This window comes from Dendrobates tinctorius, unplaced genomic scaffold, assembly GCF_039654945.1.
Source record: "Dendrobates tinctorius isolate UK_male_01 unplaced genomic scaffold, ASM3965494v1 ptg000044l, whole genome shotgun sequence".
Classification (NCBI taxonomy): Eukaryota; Metazoa; Chordata; class Amphibia; order Anura; family Dendrobatidae; genus Dendrobates; species Dendrobates tinctorius.
In genome coordinates, this window is record NW_027361712.1 from 6,965,959 (window position 1) to 6,988,155 (window position 22,197).

A 22,197-nucleotide genomic window follows, 5' to 3' on the forward strand; every position below is an offset into this window, starting at 1 on the left:
AGATTATGACGGCATGCACTAGTGTCTTTGCAGATTCTTGATTAAGGAATATGTGGATCTGTGAAATATTTTTGAGTTTGAGTCGGCAGGAAGTGTAAAGGGCTTGGATGTGTGGTTTGAAGGAAAGATCAAATTCCAGGATTAACCCGAGGCAGCAAACTTGCGGAACTGAGGCGCGTGAGCAGTCATTGACTTTGATGGGTAGGTGTGTTTGGGGGGTGAGCGAGATGGGGGAAAGATGACCATTTCTTTTTTGTTCGTGTTAAGTTTTAAAGAATGAGCAAAGAAGGATGAAATAGTGGACAGACATTGGGGAATTCTGGTTAGGCAGCACCCTCGCCGACCAGCTCTTACAAGAAGTTCTTTGATGCTGCAAGAAAACAGCTCTCATTTATATTGTAGCCCCCTGGGGGCCATTATAGGGAGCAAATCTGCAGTACCATGCCATCCGCTATCTCTCAGATAACTCTCTTCTCGACCCTCTACAATACGGTTTCCGCTCTTTACACTCTACTGAAACTGCCCGTACTAAAGTCTCTAATCATCTACTAACAGCTATATCTAATGGTCACTACTCCATGCTAATTCGCTTAGATCTCGCTGCAGCATTTGACACTGTGGATCATCAGCTCCTCCTCACTATGCTCTGCTCCATTGGCCTCAAGGACACAGTTTTCTCCTGGTTCTCCTCCTCTCTCCCTGACTGCTCCTTCACTGTATCTTTTACTGGCTGCTCCTCCTCTCATCTTCCTCTTACTGTTGGGGTTCCTCAAGGATCGGTTCTAGGCAGCCTTCTCTTCTCTTTGTATACTGCCCCCACTGTCAAAAAAAAAAAAAAAATCAGTAGATTTGGTTTCCAGTACCATCTTTATGCTGAGGACACCCAATTATGCACTTCTGATATTATGCCTGCCTTTTTAGAAAACACCAGTGATTGTCTTACCGCTGTCTCTAACATCATGTCCTCCCTCTATCTGAAACTGAACCTGTCAAAAACTGAACTCCTTGTGTTTCCTCTCTCTGCTAACCTACCTATGCCCAACATTGCCATTTCCGTGTGTGAATTCACCATTACTCCCCAGCAACATGCCCACTGTCTTGGGGTCATACTTGATTCCGAGCTTTCATTCACCCCTGACATCAGATCACTGGCTCGCTCTTGTTATCTGCACCTCAAAAACATTTCTAGAATTCGACCCTTACTTTCGACTCTGCAAAAACTCTTACTGTTTCTCTTATTCATTCTCGTCTGGACTATTGTAACTCTCTACTAATCGGTCTCCCTCTTACCAAACCCTCCCCCTTTCCAATCTGTCTTGAATGCTGCAGCCAGGATCATATTCCTCACCAATCATTACACCGATGCCAATACCTTGTGCCAGTCATTATACTGGTTACCCATCCACTCCAGAATCCAGTACAATCTTATTACCCTTACCCAGAAAACATTCCATGTCTCAGCACCACCCTACATCTCCTCCCTCGTCTCAGCCTACCCATGCCCTCCGTTCTGCTAATGACCTGAGGTTAACATCTTCATTAATCAGAACCTCCCACTCCCATCTCCAAGACTTTTCATGTGCTGTGCCAATTCTTTGGAATGCACAACCCAGGTTAATACGATTAATCCCCAATCCTCACAGTTTTAAGCGTGCCCTAAAAACGCATGTGTTCAGACTGACCTACTGCCTCAATGCATTAACCTAACTATTCCTGTGTTACCCATTCAAAATTTTTACCATAACCAGGTTCCTCTTATCATGTTCTCGCATGCTTTATGCATTTAATAGCCCTCTGTGTCTGTACTGCTTTATACTTAGGCTGATAATCGGTTCAAGAAGCATTACATGAATACCCGATTCTTACATTTTGGCTTGTCCAAACAATGAAAGCAATTGTTACCACCCACCTTTCGTGTCTCCCCTCTTTCCTCATAGATTGTAAGCTTGTGAGCAGGGCCCTCATTCCTCTTGGTATCTGTTTTGATGTATGTGTATTGTTATGCTGTAATGTCTATTGTCTGTACATGTCCCCTCTGAAATGTAAAGTGCTGCGGAATATGTCGGTGCTATAGAAATAAAAATATTATAGCCATCAATTAAAAAGTAGTGGCCAAACTCTTTAGAAATCATTTATGAATTTGTGGAGTTTAAGACCTGAAATGTCTATTTCCCCCACAACATCCGCAAAAAAACAAAACAAAAAAAAACAAAAAAAAAAACACGATTCTGGTACATTACTTCCTAGAACTACGTATTCTGTGCCCTTCCTCTTTTATTCCTCCTGTAAACCTATCAACTAATTGGATGATAACATTTTCAGTATCAAGAGTGAGTCCTTTCACATACCGACATTGTCTAATCAGTGAAAAACAGTGAAGGGAAACACCATATTGAGAAGGTGGAATAAAAGCAGAACATTGCAAGTGAAGCTGTCAGAAAAGCTGATGCAGCAGGGTTAATTAATTCACAATCAATATATGAGTGTTATTAAAGGGAATGTCACCAGTTTTTTGGGTTACCAGGTAAAAATATTATTCAATTTAGTGCCCCCTATGCATTAGGTTATGCATATGGGAAGGAGAAACAGATGCTACAATTACTTACTAAATGGGAAACTGCTGGGGAAATCAGACATGGAAAAAGACTTAGGCATCTTAGTCAATAAGGAGCTAAATTGGAGTGCCCAGTGTCAGGCAGCTGCCACCAAAGCAAATAGGGTCATGGGATGCATTAGAAGAGGTCTGGGGACACGAGATGAAAACATTCTCCCTCTGTACAAATCACTCGTCAGACCACACTTGGAGTATCGTGTGCAATTTTGGACGCCGGTGCTCAAGAAAGACATTACTGAACTTGAAAGGGTTCAAAGGCGGGCTACTAAAATGATAAATGAAGTTGGTTCACTACAATACCCAGAAAGGTTATCAAAATTAGGTCTATTTACTCTAGAAATGATAAAAGGAGAGATACAGGGCGCATCCACTGTGTGAAATCTGTATAAAACAATTAAAATTGTGGAACAGTAAGGAAGGTGCTCACCTATTGGGGTTGTGAGGAAGTCACAACACCCATGAACGCTTAAGAAGCAGCAGCAAGTCTGCACAGAGTCCTAGGACAGAATTGCAGAAATGACGTGGAAGTGCAATAAGGACTGCGCTTGCTTCTGGTAGAGTAAAGGGTTCTTTATTCAGTCAACGCGTTTCCTGAGCCTGCTGGCTCACTTCATCAGGGCAGATTACATTGGAAGACAGTGAAACATACTTATAGACAAAAAAGGCACCAATACAGGGTCAAACAGAATCAGCAAAGGTAAAAAAAACAAAAAAAAAACAAACAATGAAACTTTATTACAAGCATAAAAAACACAACAATAAGAGTATATATAGAAAAGAAAAAAGAAAAATATGTAAAAGTACAAAAAATTAAAAAATAAAACAGTGCTATGGATCACGGGGTTAAAACATGGCTATAGTTAAAAAAGGTGAGTCCTCAAGGGGTATTAGAACCTGGCTCATAAAATGCAAATGGAAGGTATTAGTCCACTAGACCATAAAGCTTGACTGTGGTGGTGTGAAGAATAAATTGAGGGGTTGTTTGTCACTTTATTTAGAAAAAAAAAAAAAAAAAAAAAAACAATATAAGCAAAGGTCAAAAATGGTAAAGAATAAAAACAATGAAATTTAATCACAAACATAGAAAACACAACAATAAGAGTCTACATAGAAAAGAAAAAATAAAATTATGTAAAAGTATAAAAAATATGAAACAGAGTGCTAAGGATCACGAGGTTGAAACATGGCTATAGTTAAAAAAAGGTGAGTCCTCAAGAGGTATTAGAACCTGGCTCATGAAGTGCAAGTGCAGACTATAAAGTGCAAATGTAAGGTATTAGTCCACTAGACCATTAAGCTTGACTGTGGTGGTGTGAAGAATAAATCTTTTCCCCCTCTTCTATCAAATAAAAGCATCATTGATAATATTGAAGCCATAGGGACCAATTGTCTTTAATTTATAAATCCAATAGACCTCTTTTCTATTCAGTGCTTGGGTTCTATTGGAAACGTGTTCAGGGATGTGTTCTATAGGAAAAATGATAGCTTTAGAAAAATCTCTTTGGTGAAATAAATCAAAGTGACGTGACAAACCGTGTTTTTGATACCCAGTTTTAGTGTTGTGTCTATGAGAATTCATTCTACAGTGAAGGGGTTGTGTGGTTCTTCATTGTTTGGTTTTTTTTTTGTTTTTTTTTGTTTTTTTTTGACCTTTGCTGATTCTGTTTGACCCTGGATTGGCGCCTTTTTTGTCTATAAGTATGTTTCACTGTCTTCCAATGTAATCTGCCCTGATGAAGTGAGCCAGCAGGCTCAGAAAACGCGTTGGCTGAATAAAGAACCCTTTACTCTACCAGAAGCAAGCGCAGTCCTTATTGCACTTCCACGTCATTTCTGCTACACTAGAAAAGAGAAGACTTAGGGGAGACTTAATATATATGTACAAGTATATCAGAGGGCAATACAGAGATCTCTCCAATGAACTGTTTGTACCAAGGACTGTGACAAGAACAAGGGGCATTCTCTTCGTTTGGAGGAAAGACAATTTCTGCACCAGCATAGAAGAGGGTTCTTCACGGTAAGAGCAGTGAGGCTCTGGAATTCTCTTCCAGAGGAAGTGGTGATGGCCAACTCACTGAATGAATTTAAGAAAGGAATGGATGCTTTTCATGTGAGTAACAGTATAGAAGGTTACGAATAACAGAATATTATAGGTAGATAGTTGACCCAGCTTAGGGGAAGGAATTTTTTTCCCTACGGAGAAAATTGGCTTCTACTCTGTGGGTTTTTTGCCTTCCCCAGGATCAACAATGCAGAACAGCTGCACTAAAAATAGGCTGAACTAGATGGACATAAGGTCTTCTTTCAGCCTTCAAAACTATGCTACCATGTTACTATTACACAAGCACTTTTGATACCCCTTGACTCCCCACGGAGGATCCATAAATACCGTTTTTATTCCTCCCACGCTGTATGTAAAGTACTTGTGTAATGCATAGGGGACGCTACATTGAATGATATTTTTACCTGGTAACTCAAAAACCTGGTGACTGATTCCCTTTAAAAGTTCATATGGGTAGACCTCTGGACTACATTGCAGGTAGATAAACCAGGCTGGTCATCTTACTGCAATTGCTATACGAATCCTACTTCATTTTCTATGCCAAGCCTAACCCCCATCCCTCATGAAGGAAATCTGACAGGAGGTTTTTGCTATCTCATCTTAGAGCAGCGTAACGTAGGAAAAGAAACCCTGAATCCAACAATGTATCACTTAGATTACTGGGTTTAGCCGTTCTCACACATTAGCGTTTTTAGATTTAGAATGAAGCAGAGCTGATAAAGCTGCTCCCGCCTCTACCAAGCTCTGTATATACACTGTCCATAGACAGTGAGCTGCTTATCACAGGAGGGGGCGGAGTCGGAACAGGAGGCAAGTGCTGCTGTGCTCAGCAATGATAAGCTACTGGTGCTAAAGCAAGCACTGCAAGTTAACAGGACAGAGCTTAATAATAAAGGCAAAGCTGAAATCTGTGTTTTAACCCCTACCCCCCCATGCTATCTTCAGTTTACATAGCAAAAACCTGCCAACAGATTCCTTATAATATGTACTAATACTAGAGCAGGAGAAAACTGAAGTACTTAAGGCTATGTTCACATTTGCGGATGGCCGAGCTGCGGAGGGCTGACTTCCTCCGTGAAGCTCCACCCACTGGTGCCCCTCCTCCGGTCAGCTCTGCCTGCGTACCCTATCTTTAGCATTGCGTACGCAGGTCGTGCAGATGAATGCGGATGCCTCCACATGCGTCGTTTTGACGAAGCGGCGACCCGCGAAGAACGCGACATGTTGGAATTTGATGCAGTTGCCGCATCGTCAAAACGATGCATGCGGAGGCATCCGCACGACCTGTGTACCCAATGTTAAAGCTAGGCACGCAAGTCGCATGCAGATGTAGGCGGAGCTGATCAGAGGAGGTCCAGCAGTGGGCGGAGCTTCACAAAGGAAGTCCGCAGCCCTCCGTAGCTCGGCCATCCGCAAATGTGAACCTAGCCTTAAATAACATTTTAGAATATGATGGAGGAAGGGGAAGGTTACTGACACTTACACTTGGTAGCTATATACTCGAATGAGATGGTTTAGGAGTATTCGGTACATAAATTTAGATTGAGGCACATAAAGGAATGTCATCTATATTTTGTTTTAATAATTAAAACCAAATGCTTATAAAAACAGATCAGAAAAAAAATGAAAATTTTATATTCTGACAGCATTTTACTTTTTTTTTACATGATTAAAGAAGCGGCCATATTGCCAACGGTGCTGTTAACAGCACTTGGAGGTAAGCAATACATAGTAACATAGTTATTAAGGTTGACGGAAGACTTTAAGTCCATCTAGTTCAACCCATATCCTATCCTAACCTGCCCTAACATGTTGATCCAGAGGAAGGCAAAAAAAAAAACCCTATGAGGCAAACAGTAAGCTTCATATTGGGGAAAAAATTCCTTCCCGACTCCACATACGGCAATCAGACTAGCTCCCTGGATCAACGCAATATTAAGGAAACTAGTGTATATACCCTGTAATATTATACTTTTCAAGCAATGCATCCAGTCCCTTCTTAAATTTTAGTAGGGAATCACTCATTACAACATCATATGGCAGAGAGTTCCATAGTCTCACTGCTCTTACAGTAAAGAATCCGCGTCTGTGAGTATGCTTAAACCTTCTTTCCTCCAGACATAGAGGATGCCCCCTTGTCCCCGTCACAGGTCTAAGAGTAAAATGATCATTACAGCCTTCACTTGGACCTCAGATCACTGGAGATGTTCATCAAGAACTCAATAAGCATGTTCTGTGATCTGTGCAGAGGTCATTGCGCAGGGAGGAGAAGGACGTGATCTGTGATCATCATCTATGGTGGATCCTGTGTTATCTAAATATAATCCTAATAAGTCATTGTAATACTGTCTCCAACAATAATGAGACAATTTCAGAGATGTGATTTCTACTCCACCTCTTAGCCAACTTCTCCTATCTCACAATTGGTCCTGATATAATAAAAAAAAAAAAAGCTTATACTCACCTCTCGTGCGGTCGCCGTTCCCGTGTTGTTGGCACTCGCTCTCTTTGGGGCTCCGGTACATCTATTGTGACATGTGACCCCAGCGCCCAATCAACGCTGGCGTCACTGTCCCTGTCTCCTGTTGAATTGAACATGAAGAGAAAGTGAGAGCAGCTGCAAAAGACTTCAATTCATTTGAAGGCGGAGACAGTGACGCCAGCCCTGATTGGGCGCCGGGGTCACATGTCACAAAACCCACACGAATGCTGACACCGCTGCTACGGCACCAGGTCAAAAAGTAAGTATAAGGTTTTATTTTTGTTTTTTTTTATTTTAATGTGGCCAAACATTTATATCAAGAAGGGATTGTCCTAGCAGTGGAGAAGCCCTTTAAGTATTCGTCTACAAGGAGTCTCAAAGGAATTTGTTTTAATGCATAAAAAGTAATGCAATTTAAAGGAAAACAGCAAAAACTATTACTGTAAATGTCTAAAATAAAATTAAACACACAAAACAATATATAATTTCCTTTTATACAATACCTAACTAATAAACCCAAGTCTATATTTGCAGTACGCAAGAGGAAAAGCGTTAAGGAAGAGGAAAGCCATTTCCCATAAATATTCCCATGGAATGAAAAATTCCACAGAACGTGAAAATCTCTCGATTTCCCTGATCAGTAATGCGCAGAACGAAACAATCAGGAATGACATGGAACAGATCCCAGTGACAACATCTGTTAGTCTATTCTAGCTTAATAGGAGGGTGGAGGGAAACACGTGGCCCCACAGCTGCTGCGGACTGCAACTCCAGCAAAGGCACCAACAGCAGCAAAAGCAGGTCGCGGCTTCTCGGGTTTATGCGCAAGAATGGAAGAAAAGATAATCCTTTAAATTATTACACGAGCAGAATAGAATTAATTCCTTGAGAAGAGCTTAGCAAGAGCGCTATAATCAATGTGCCACGCCAGTCCCTGCCTTGGCCCATTTCACTAGTTATAGATCTAAAGCATTAAATCCTGCAGCTGAGGCATTCGGAGCAGCGCAAAGGAAAAAGGCGCTCACGTCTCACTCTGTATGTGCAAATTTAAAGTGATTGCATATAAAAATAAAATCAATGCAATAAAGAAAAATAGAAAAAAAAAAAAGCAAGAGAGTTGGGGAATGGGGGGCCATGACACATCCACTTGTTGCCTGACCCATGCAGTTTCATTTATCCATACCAAAATCTGTTTTAGGCCGGGATCACACATGCGAGAAACACGGCCGATTCTCGCATATTAATAACCGGCACTCGTATCGGATACATGGAGTGGAGCCTCATGCTCCGCTCCCGAGTGCCGGCGATTAATATGCGAGACTCGTCCGAGTTTCTCACATGTGTGATCCCGGCCTTACAAGACAGATCTGCGAGACTCAGACTGACCTAGTTTCATCCGTTTTCTGAATCGGTTTTGGGGATCCATTAAAAACCAAAAGAAATGCTTTTTTCACTGATCCACTGTTTAAGAGACAATGGATCAAAAAAAAAAAAAAATCTTTCAGCAGATTTTTGCTGTCTAATCGGATGATAGCATGATGTAGAGAGAGCCTGATTACTACACGTACCCAGAAAAAAAAACTCTTCTGTCGCACCCTTTTGGACCACAAGCCGGGAATTGGCAAACAGGGCCCCAAAATAGAAAAAATAAAAACTAAAAAAGGGGCGTAACTCCACAATGAAGTGACAAAATGAAAAAACAGAAATCGGCAGCAGACTCAGGAGAGCACGGCGATTTTGGCAAGGTGACAAACATTTTTTTTTTCTTTTTCAAGACATGAGAGGTCTTCTTAAAGACACACAAGGTATCTTCATCCAGCATGATCACCCTGGATTGGAAACCATCTAAAATTACATTTCTGCCAACTGAGAATTACTTGGATAAAATAGGAACATGATGAGAAATCCTACGTATGTTATCCAATAAACAAAATGGAGAGTAGGTGGAGATTACTCAGCGGCAATACTGCAGTTGCCATAAAAAGGATATGTACTAGCAGACAATCAAAATGGGAAAACTAATAACAGATCAGCAAGAAACGTAAGAGTGCATGGTCTATACCAGTGGGAGACAAGTACAGGTCATCGTGTCGCAAAGCACAATGTTTTATCATTACTAGTGATGAGCGAGTATGCTCATTACTCGAAATTTCCCGAGCATGTTTGGGTGCCCTCCAAGTATTTGGATGTGCTCGGAGATTTAGTTTTTGTCGCCTCAGCTGCATGATTTGCGGCTGCTAGACAGCCTGAACAGGCATCCCTCACATGTATTTAGGCTGTCCAGCAGCCACAAATCATGCAGTTACGGTGACAAACTAAATCTCTGAGCACGCCAAACTACTCGGAGACCACCCGAGCATGCTCGGGAAAACGCAAGCAACGAGTATACTTGCTCATTTTTTGCATGTGACACCTTGCTACAATTTGACCACCATATTAACATTTGGCCTGAATTGAAATTTAGCTTACAACATGATGTGGCGCGAGGCCTCTGTATCAGGTGACCGCTGTGACACGGTCTAGGGGAGGTCCCGGATTATAAAACCAGGAAGTGCTCAATGCAGCCTGGAGTCCTCTGCACAGCGCCATGTACCGCACGCCGAAGGGGCGACCGGCTACAGGTAAAACCTATGACACATACCTCAGACTGCGCTTCATCTCTTAATAATGGGTCACGTTCAGCATTTTTCATTTTAGCACAATTCTATAAGTGACTTAGGTCGCCATACTGAAGCGCTTTATTTCCTTATGCTCTGAAACACAGCATCCAGGTACAACGGGATCTCCTCTCTTTTTGACCCCCTCATTACTTTCCTCTGGGCATTTTATACATAAGGATAACCGCTATCAATACAGCTATGTTAATATATGGTGGATTATAAGTTATACTCTCTTTTTTGATTCCTCCTAGGAAGACCAGCAATCTAAAACTATATGTAGTACGAGCACTACTATATACTTCACTGGCACGATCTGCACCTAATATTTGGAAACATTCATATCCTTTGCTTCGTAGAAGCTCTCCTTCCTTTTTCAGTTATCACCAAGGATTAATGACTGGTTTCCTTAACACCGATTTATATATATGTAAATGCTTCTTTTCTCACAGATGTTGCTCACAGATTATCCTTAGACCACGCACACCTATGGAAAAATCTTAAGGCTGTGTGCCCAAGTAGCGATTTTTAAGCGTTTTTGCCGCGATTTTCGGCGCGAAAACGTTTAAAAATCGTGTACAGAACGCCCCCCATGCATTCCTATGGCATTCCGCACATGCTGTGCTAATGCTGCGCTTTTTTCCGCGGCAGAATCGCATCGCGGAAAAAATCGCAGCATGATCATTCTTTTGTGCGGAATCGCAAAGAATTGCCGCGATTCCGCACCCATAGTAATGCATGAGAACCGCTTACTTCCCGCATCTGGCTATGCCCACCATGCGGGAAGTTAAGCGTCTCATGTGCGGTTGGTACCCACGGTGTGGAGGAGAGGAGACTGTCCTCCAGGCCCTGGGTACCATACCCCTGTAAAAAAAAAGAATAAAAAATAAAAAAATCGGGGTATATTTACCTTCCGGCGTCCCGCGCTGCCATCCCGGCCTAAGCGTTCCCAGTAATGCCTTGCGGCACGGTCCAGTGATGACGTGGTCTCGCAAGATTGCTATAGTAACGCGAGACTACGTCATCACAGGTCTCGCAAGGCATCGCTGGGAACGCAGAGGCCCGGGATGGCAGCGCGGGACGTCTGAAGGTAAATATACCCCGATTTTTTATTTTTTTTTAGCATTTTAACATTCTATCTTTTACTATTGAGGCCGCATAGGCAGCCTCAATAGTAAAAACCTGGTCACACTTGTCAAACACTATGTTTGACGAGTGTGACCAACCTGTCAATCACTTTCCAAGCGATGCTTCAAATCGCTTGGAAAGTGCTTGAATATCGCACGTGAAAATCGTGGCAAAATCGTGATCATAATCGGGGTAAAATCGCGGTGAAATCGCGCGGAAAAAACTGCGCGATTTCTGGGAAGGAGTCCGGTTTTTAGTGTCCGGAATAAAACGCTACGTGGGCACATAGCCTAAGGGTCCAAGTCACGTAACACGCTGATTCGACAGATGATGTTTGTTTATTTATGTACCTTATCTTCTGTATGCATCATATGATATTGAATTCTCTTTGATATGTTATGAAATACCAACAATACGGAGATTAATTTCTATTCTCTTTTACTATGTGTTCTTACAGCAAACCTATAGAGAATCTCTGATGAAGGTCCAATATAGGACCTAAAACGTTTAGCAAATATTTTTTAGGATGCCAAATAAAGAATCAATTTTTTCACTACTTTGAGTGCCAAGTTCTTTTATTATAGTACAGTACCATGTTAACCTATGGGTTTTAAAAACCGCTGTGCTCATGCTGCGGTTTTGCTGCGGTTTACAAACCGCAGCATGTCAATTCTTTCTGCGGATTCCGCAGCGGTTTGGCACCTATTCCATTGTCCAGGTGCCAAACCGCAGGTCACTTTACCTGCGGTTTTACCTGCGGATCCGTGCGGAAAAACCCGCAGGTGAATCCGCAGCGTGTGCACATAGCCTCAGGCTTCTGAGCTGATAAAGACACAGCAGCCACAGAAGCCTCAGCATCTAGAGGCCCAGATGTAAGCGCATCAGCAGACACGTAGTAGAAGAGCACGTGTGCACCACATCTGCTCAATCCTACAAAGGCAGCCCATCAAAAAGTCCTGGAAAGTGAAGTCGTCAGGACGATCCTTCCTGCTCCGGAGCCCAGAAAAAAGGACCATCACCACGATGGCATTTGTGACCCATTGCTATATTACATATATTTATTTTAGTCATCCTACTTTACAGTATGTAATAAAGGTATGGCAGGACACTAAGCTCAAACCTCCAAGCATCCCCTGCTTGATCAGTGTCTCACCTCGCCAATTGCTCTTCTGGATCAACGGGCAAAAATTCCCATAGAAAAACTACAAAATCTAGATAGCTTTTTTTTTGGTAATGTGAAAACGGATGTTTTGTCTCAAATTTGGAGACATGGTAATAGAAGTGTCTGATAACTATTGAAGCACTTGTCAATACATGTAGACACCCTGGTATGATTCCGTAACAGGTTGGACTGCACACGGCTGCTACCTGCTCATTCAATTGACTGAATACTATTATATAGACCACCATTATAAATCTGGTGGGCACTGTACGAGCATATTATTGTATCTAGCACACCACACTGCAATATCATATGTGATACAATACATAATTAACAATATACGTTATGTTTTCCCACTTTATGCTTTTTTTTTTTAATTTTTGCTTTACTTTTTCCCATTTTTATTCTTATGGAAAATAAAATGTGGTGTGCACAATCTGGATCCCCATGATGAATAGCTGTATACTTCTGTAAAATAATCGGATGCATTTAAGCAAGGAAGCGGAGAGCACAAGCCATTACATGTGACTAGCAGCTTGTCAGAATGAAGGCATGCCAACTATTTATCCCAGGGCTCCGTCACCTTTGACTACTTAATACTCCTTAATAGCAGGCCGATGATCCTCTAGAGAAACATGCCACTCTGTTAAAGTCCATCGCATTATTCACCTGTGCTATTGATTTATGAAGGACAGTGACCAATTAAAGGTTTTCTCCACGACTACCCAATGGATTTTTTAACTAAAGGGAATGGCTTCCCTTAGCCTGTGGACACCTGAAAAAGGTCTGCGCTTCTGATACAAAACTTCAGAGATGACAGTCTCCTTTTAAGGTTTTAATCATTAGAGGAGAAAAAACGTTTTCTACATGAAGTTAAGGTCTAGACCCGGCATTAAGTATAAAGATTTTTTTTCATGCCGAGTATAAAAAGAGCAAGGGCAGAGGTCCTCTTACCTTAACTCCTTGAATGAGGCCGTTCATTAGAAAGGTATGTTGGGGAAAGGTTTCATGTAGCACCTGCACGAGAGAGAAAAAACACTGATGTGACGCTAGATCACGCGAAAAGGTTTCGAGGTCACAGACTGGAATAGATTACCGATGGACAAACCGATCTGCAGAACCCTAATCCGGCAGCCAGGTAACACGTCCGTGGCCACTAGATCAGAGCCCCGCAACACCTCCTATTTGCAGACATCCCATCTCTTGAGTTCTAGTACTTGCACTACTTCATTGTTGCAACGCGACATGCGCATGACAATGTGCCATGGGTACAAATCAAAAGTAGTCTGGGAATGTGCGACCCTTCTTCAGTAATGCACACATAGTAGAGTAGCCAGAGTATCTGTAGCTGCACTTCACCACACATGATCTGCGTCCAGCAGAACTCTTCTTTGGTAATCTATAGAAGTATGATGGTGAGGGGATGGCTTAGGGTATAAAAACTTGTGATTTACTGCAGTTTTTAACTCTCTGCATCAGCTGGGTTCACGAAGAGAGAGAAGCAGCTGGGCATGAGCAGCCACTCTTCCATAAAAGTGACTGTGAGAAACAGAAGTTGTGTAGTGCAACAATGCCTCGCTCAGCTGTTTTGAATGTCCCGGCAACCTTAACTGCCCCAAAAGAGAAAGGTTTTTCCAATCTTTTAATTATTTTACTCATTTATATAGCGCCAATAACTACAAGGCGCTTTACAGACATTATCATCACTGTCCCCATTGGGACGCACAATCTAAATTCCCTATCAGTATGTCTTTGGAGTGTAGAAGGAAACCGGTGAATCTGGAGGAAACCCACGCAAACACGGGGAGAATATCTACAGGAATACACCACCAATGTATACAGCATATGGTCAGAAACATGCCTGTGGTATTTATGGGCTAGAACAGTCATGCAATTTACAATAATAAAAAAACAAAGGGATTTAAGTGTGAATCGTAGCACTCTTTATGTTTGTTTGTAGTCTTGAGCCGCACGGTGGCTCAGTGGTTAGCACTAGGGTCCTGGGTTCAAATCCCACCAAGGACAACATCTGCAAGGAGTTTGTATGTTCTCCCTGTATATGTTTCCTCCGGGTACTCCGGTTTCCTTGCACACTCCAAAGACATACTGATAGGGAATCTAGATTGTGAGTCCCAATGGGGACGGCGATGATAATGTCTGTAAAGCACCGAGGAATGAGAGTGCTATATAAGCAATGCATCATTGTAGGATTGCTCCATTGATATTAGTCTTCACACAAATAATCTATACATAAAGCATCAAAGCAATGTACAATTAGCACAGAACACTGCAGTAATACTCACTACAAGCATTGGCGTTGTTAACAGACCCCAGGCAAAAAATTCTAGGAAGATGACCACGACCGCATGATACACACTCGGCCTTCCCATTCCTTGTTGCTGTATTCAAGAGGAAAAGAAAAAAAAAACAGATTTATAAAGTGCTGTAATAACACAGACATGCATGATGGCGGTGCAAACACAGTAATCCATAGTGTTACATACAGAATAGGCGAGATCTCTACAAATTAGGAGGCAGATTTTATTCGGATCAAGTAACTAATATTTTACAAAATAATGGTAAAACCAGGGCTGTGGAGTCGGAGTCGTGGTCGGTGCTCATTTTGGTGGAGTCGGAGTTGGAGTCGGTATAAAATGGACCGACTCCGACTCCTAAAATATATAATAAATTGGGTACAGTAATTCAATGCAGGATGTGCTGAATATTTTTTCATAGGAGTTTGGGAAAGTTATGAAATGTCCTATAAATGGCTGTTATATTCCTGATCTAAGGCTACATTCACACACAGCGTTTTTCAAGTGTTTTTTGAGGATACGTTTTTCAGCTGCAAAAGTTGATCATCTTTTTAAAAAACTGCATCACCTGAAAGGTTTTTGAGCTCATAGATAATGTTACTCAATAGCAAAAGCAGATTAGAAATCTGCTCTATCTATCCATATCTGTCTATCCATATCGTATCTGTACCAAAAAGAATGAAAACCGGGTAGTACACCAATATATATTCTGTTCTATCTAAATATCTTGATTATTGGATCATAAAAATGATTAAATGTCTGAGGTTCACATTGTACTACAATAAATTTTTCACTTAAATATAAGCAATATGTGTGGGAGTCGGAGTCGTGGAGTCGGTGTAAGGGAAATTGAGGAGTCGGAGTCGGAGTTGCAGGTTTGGTTTACCTACTCCACAGCCCTGGGTAAAACTAGAAGCTTTTCCACCAACCCAACCTCGTATGGACATATCCCCGGCTTAGACAGCACTTTGCTACGTCTGCTACAACATTCACACTGCTGCATCAGTATTTGTAGCCCAAACCAGCAATGGATCCAAAAATACAGAGGCAAAAAGGGCAATGGAAAGATACCTCTTCGTTTAAGATCCTCTCCCGGTTTCAGAAAAAACTGAAAATAATGTGTGAAAGCGTCCTAAGGGCAGATTTCCACAAAGGGAAATGTTGCAATTTCCCCAAAGCAGCAAGAGAGGATGACAGAATCTACGGCTGTCTGATTATAGACCGAAGCAAATTATTTGTTATAGAAATTGTTTTCAAAGGGCCGTCATACTGGATAAATACTTCTATATAGTCTGTATAGTCAATGCAGCAGGGCAATTGCTCTTTAGGGCAGCGGAAATAGATGGGCCAACTGACAGAAGTGTCATATCGTTCCAGTCCCGGAAAAATATAAGCCCCCCTCTAAGAGACCATGGAGTGACAGGAAAGCTAAATGCAGACCCTTGTCAGTGAGTACAGTTATCCAGCCATATCTATACATCCAGCAGTACAATACAGTTGCCATAATAATAATAATGAGAGGACTCTGCTCATTCACACCCAGTCTAAACAGCAAAGCTGACAAGAGCGTAACAGAAAACAAGTGACTGATCTAATGCTAGTTTGAAAAAAAAAAATAAATAAAAATTATATATAATATATATATATATATATATATATATATATATATATATAAATTTTCTTAAATATAATGATTACAAAAACCTGATTTAGAGAAGATGTCATTTTTGAGGACACCAGGTATGTGATGTAGGAAGCATAAATACAGCACAGTGCACAAAAGACAGATGATTTTCTTTGAGGAGTGAGCTGGTGACGAGCATTAGCACCGTTGACGAGCATTAGCACCGTTGACGTCGTTTGTTGCCTAGCAGCAATTGTGACCTACAAAACTACCAGTCTTAGATATGCAAAGCTCTGTCGACAGGAGCGAGGTGGAGAAGATCTGTGCACCTCGCCCAGGTCCTCATTGTGAACGGTGTCACAGCTTTGATCTTTCTAACGTTAGATGAATGGCAAAACTTAAAAAAAAAAAAACTTAACCCACTGCACGGCGACCAGTTTAGACCCTGTGACACGGTGTCCTCATATGTTATCCCTGGACATGTCTGCGGAGCTTTCTGCACTAAACATAGCTATGGCCGGATTGTTTACATGCAGCCGGGTATTTCTGGAGTGAAGACTGGGCACATTTTCTACAGCTTTCAATTACAAGATGTAGAAAGCCCATTTCCGATAAATAGCAGCTTGTGCGTCAAAGTGCGGTGGCAGCAGCAGTGGCGTGCAGCCGGTGTGCACAGGCTTCTGCTTCCACTACACACGCAGAGCTAAGGAGATTACCGCAGTAAATCAGGTTTCCCGGCCTCGCACGCCACGGTTATACCGGGCGAGATTCTCCCGACATCAGGCTCCTCTCCCAAAGTCCTCAGTCATGGAAGTCATGTAGGAAAATGGGAATTAATGGAGACAAATGTAATACAGTCAAATCATAGTACAAGGCCGAAAACATCACAGGACTGGAGTCCGATCCCATCAGGGGGCTGAAATGGCCGATTCTTTCACTCAAAGCCTAACTTTGGATATTGCGTCTTTTTCTACCTTTCCCACATTCTATGCCCATATACTTTATTTTGCGTTAAGGGTCCACTTTCTCCTTTAAAGCATTAACACACTTAAAGAGCAGGTAGTCAGCCTCAACGCCTCAGCTTGGGTCTCAGTGTTTTGGCTGAGGTAAACTGTGCGAGCCTCCGAGCTCAGCGATTGGGTGCAGCGGTGATGTGCGCTGTCGACGTGACGTCACCGCTGCAGCCAAAATAACAAGACCCAAGCTACGTCTCTTTCCTCATGCGCAGGCATTGCAGGACCTTAGGTGTCCATGGTTACGGCCACCCATATAGTGACAGTTGCTAAGGGTCGTAATGTTCTCTACCACTGCCTCAGCCTGTGTTTGGCTGCAAAGGTGAAATCACATCAGCAGAGCTGCAACCAATCACTGAGTTCAGCGACTCTGTCAACGTTGAGTGCATGAGCCGCTGAGCACAGCGATTGGCTGCAGCATTGTCGATGGGAAGTCACCGATGCAGCTAGAGACTGGGGCAGCAGTAGAGACTCAGCGCTTCATCCGAGGAGGACAAGTAAAGCGCAGTTTAACAAGGAACTTAGCACATGGCAAAAAAGTTCTCAAATGGGGACAACTCCTATAAGCCTCATCAGAGATTAAAGGGAATTTGTCAGGGAAAATGTCTCCAACCACTACTATAGCAGTATGGAGGAAGAGTTCATTAATCTGCCATACTAATGCTTCAGTGTTCGAAGAATTAACTATTATCCTGCAGCAGAGTGTGCTAATGAAGCAGGACTAGTCCTGGCTTGGATCTTACAATCCTAACACCCCTGGAGGATATTGATAATCAACGCATTACACACGCACATTCCGATGGATTGACATAGCAGCCGGGGGGGGGGGGCCTACTGAAGACCCCAATGCTTGTCATGATGTTGCTCTATTGAAAATTGGCATGTGGCTGGCGTTCATAAGAGACTGTGATTTTTACCACATATTGTAATACTGTGGTACTGAAGTATATACAATGCTAAAAAAAAAATAAAGGGAACACAAATACCACATCCTAGATATCACTAGTTGCAAATCTTTATTCATTATATAGTGGAATGCATGGAGAACAATAAAACCTAAAACTGATCCATGCAAATCAAACGTAATATCCCATGGAGGTCTGGATTTGGAATGATGCTCAAAATCAAAGTAGAAAATCAAATTACAGGCTGATCCAACTTCAGTAGAAATGCCTCAATACAAGGAAATGATGCTCAGTAGTGTGTGTGGCCTCCACGTGCCTGTATGACCTCCCTACAACGCCTGGGCATGCTCCTGATGAGGCGGCGGATGGTCTCCTGAGGGATATCCTCCCAGACCTGGACTAAAGCATCTGCCAACTCCTGGACAGTCTGTGGTGCAAAGTGTCGATGGTGGATGGAGCAAGACATGATGTCCCAGATATGCTCAATCGGATTCAGGTCTGGGGAACGGGCAGGCCAGTCAATAGCATCAATGCCTTCATCATGCACTAACTGCTGACACACTTCAGGCACATGAGTCCTGGCATTGTCATGTATCAGAAGGATTACGGTCTCACAATGGGTCTGAGGATCTCGTCCCGTTACCTAATTGGCAGTCAGGCTACCTCTGACGAGCACATGGAGGGATCTGCAGCCCTACAAAGAAGTGCCTCCCAACACCATTACTGATCCACTGCCAAACCAGTCATGCTGGAGGATGTTGCAGGCAGCAGAACGTTCTCCACGGCATCGCCAGACTCTGTCACATGTGCTCAGTGTAAACTTGCTCTCATCCGTGAAGAACACAGGACGCCAATGTCGAATCCGCCAATTTTGGTGTTCTCTGACAAATGCCAATCGCTCTGCATGGTGTTGGGCTGTAAGCTCAACACCTACTTGAGGACATCGGACTCTCATTCCACCCTGATGAAGTCTCTTTCTGACAGCTTGAGCAGGCATACAGATGTTAGTGGCCTTCTGGAGGTCATTTTGCAGGGCTCTGACACTTCTCCTCCTGTTTCTCCTTGCATAAAGGAGGAGGTAGCGGTCCTGCTGCTGGGTTGTTGCCCTCCTGTGGCCCCCTCAACATCTCCTGGTGTACTGGCTTATTTCTTGGTATCTGCTCCAAGCTCTCAACACTGTGCTGACATACACAGCTACTCACCTTGCCACTGCTCGCATTGATATGCCATCCTGAATGAGCTGCGCTACCTGAGAAACTTCTCTGGGTTGTAGCCACCACCTCATGCTACTGTGCCTCTAGGGGTGAGAGCAATGACAAAATGTAAAAGTGACCAAAACAATCAAAAAGGATGAGAACAGAGAAATAGCTTGTTGCCACCACCTGCAGAATCACTCCTTTATAGGAGTGATTCTATCATTTCTACCTGTTGTCTGTATATATACACACACATATACATAAGAAAAAGAAAACTGTGGAATTGCACAATTTCAACACACTTGGAATTTCTCCCCTTTTCCTGTATACTATATGGCTAAATGAATGGGGTCATTCAAAACCACAACTCACCCCATAACAAACAAGCCCGTCTAGGTGTGCACAAAGATGGAAAAAAAAAAAAAAGCGATTGCTCTTGGAAGAGAGGAAAAACGAAAGCACAAAAATGGAATTATCGCCTGGCCGGGGAGAGGTTACGGATATTACCAGAGAGGTCTAACTGCATGTATAATTATAGTTTTACAAACGTAGAGTCCCATGAGACCATACTCAGGTTGTTTTACAGTACCCAGACAATGCATTTCCTCACACACCCTTCCTCTGTCCTCCAGGATGAATAATACACCTTTTCCTTCATTTCACTGACCTGCAAGACATTTTGGTTCCAAATACTAGCCTGCACACTATGAACAGGCAAACTGCAGATCTCCCTTACTCTTAAAGGTGTTATATTTATACCTATTAACCCCTTAATGACCAGAGGTATTTTTGGTTTTGCATTTTCATTTTTTGTTCCTCTTCTTCCCAGAGCCATAACTTTTCTTTATTTTTTGGTCAAAATGGCCATGTGAGGGCTTGATTTTTGCGGGACGAGTTGTACTTTTGAACGACACCATTGGTTTCACCATGTCGTGTAACAGGAAATAGGAAAAAAAATTCCAAGTGCAGTGAAATTGCTAAAAGGCGGCGCTTATAGCAATCCGGCACGGACAACCATGGAGGTCTCAGGAGTCCTCTCTGGTTGTCATGTCAACTTGTTGGTGACCTGCGATCACGTGACGGGGGGTCACCAGTGGGCGAATTTCCAGCACGATTGCCGGAAACTTGTTAAAGTTTGCTTGTCAGAGTTTGACAGCGGCATTTAACAGGTTAATAGCTGCAGGTGGATCGCTATTCCACCCGCGGCTGTTCCAGTCAGATGTCAGCTGTTCTATGCAGGGCTGTGGAGTCGGTAAGCCAAACCTGCGACTCCGACTCCTCAATTTCCCTTACACCGACTCCGACTCCAACTCCGACTCCCACACATATTGCTTATATTTAAGTGAAAAATTTATTGTAGTACAATGTGAACCTCAGACATTTAATCATTTTTATGATCCAATAATCAAGATATTTAGATAGAACAGAATATATATTGGTGTACTACCCGGTTTTCATTCTTTTTGGTACAGATACGATATGGATAGACAGATATGGATAGATAGAGCAGATTTCTAATCTGCTTTTGCTATTGAGTAACATTATCTATGAGCTCAAAAACCTTTCAGGTGATGCAGTTTTTTAAAAAGATGATCAACTTTTGCAGCTGAAAAACGTATCCTCAAAAAACACTTGAAAAACGCTGTGTGTGAATGTAGCCTTAGATCAGGAATATAACAGCCATTTATAGGACATTTCATAACTTTCCCAAACTCCTATGAAAAAATATTCAGCACATCCTGCATTGAATTACTGTACCCAATTTATTATATATTTTAGGAGTCGGAGTCGGTCCATTTTATACCGACTCCAACTCCGACTCCACCAAAATGAGCACCGACTCCGACTCCACAGCCCTGGTTCTATGTGCAGGGAAAGATATGGGCTCACTGCCGGAGCCCACATTAAAGGGAGGGAGACAGATATCGGTGTAAATTTACGCCCGATGTCGGAAAGGGGTTGATAAGCTCTAACCACTTTTGTAATTACTTTTACTCTAAAATTCCTACTATTCTCCCTATCCTTCAAAGGGTTATTCCCATCTTCAAAATGTTGTAATTAGTAATGAGCGAGTGTGCTCGTTACTCAAGTTTTAAGAGCATGCTCGGGTGATCTCCGAGTATCTTGGGCGTGCTCGTAGGTTATGTTTGTGTCTCCGCAGCTGCATGATTTGCGGCTATTAGACAACCTGAACACATGCATTGATTGCCTGTTTGTTAGGGAATCCACACATGTATTCAGGCTGTCTAGCAGCCGCAAATCATGCATCTGCGGAGACACAAACCTAATCTACTAGCACATCCAAATACTTGGGAGATCACCTGAGCATGCTTGGAAAACTCAAGTAACTAGCACAGTCGCATATGACTAGTAGTAATAGTAATAATAATAGCAAATGCTTCCAGTTAGAAATGTTGTATAGTTCTTCTGATTCGCTATATCTCTTTGCTCATGTAAAAGAATTGCAGGACCTTAGGTATCCTTGGTTACAACCACTAATAGAGTGAGTTAAGGTGCTGTCACTTAGCGATGCACCAGCGATCCCGACCAGCGATATGACCGGGTCAGGATCGCTGGTACATCGCTAAGTGGTCGCTAGTGAGCTGCCACACAGGCAGATCTCACCAGTGACATCGCTGGGGTCGGGGGTCGCTACTTACCTGTCAGACGAGGCGATGAAGACGTCTTCCCGCCCGCGTCCACGCGTCGCTCATTTCCACAGCAGGAAGCAGACGATGAGAAACAGTCCAGGACGTTCTCGCGCGATCAGCGATAATAAGTATCACACATAGCGATATCGCTAGCAATATCACTGCTACGTCACAAAACCAGTGACGTTATAGCGATATTGCTAGCGATATCGTTTAGTGTGACAGGCCCTTTACTTAGCTAGTTGCTAGTGGTGATAACCATGGATACCTAAAGTCCTGCAAATGAGGAAATAGACATAGTGAATCAGAAGAACTACACTACACTTCTAATTGGAGGTATTTGCTCACAATATTATTACACCTAATACATATTGGGATAAGAGCTGGG

The 22,197-nt window shown here is 42.6% G+C and overlaps 1 protein-coding gene across 1 annotated transcript in view; it reads right to left on the bottom strand.

Annotated features, from left to right (window-relative positions):
* LOC141089046 (hippocampus abundant transcript 1 protein-like) overlaps positions 1-22,197 on the bottom strand; it is a 75,738-nt gene that overhangs the window by 36,790 nt on the left and 16,751 nt on the right. The window contains exons 2-3 of the mRNA XM_073575316.1: positions 14,409-14,504; positions 13,060-13,122 (exon numbers count right to left, since the gene is read on the bottom strand). Coding sequence (XP_073431417.1) covers positions 13,060-13,122; positions 14,409-14,504 — 159 coding nt within the window. The remainder of the gene's footprint in view (positions 1-13,059; positions 13,123-14,408; positions 14,505-22,197) is intronic.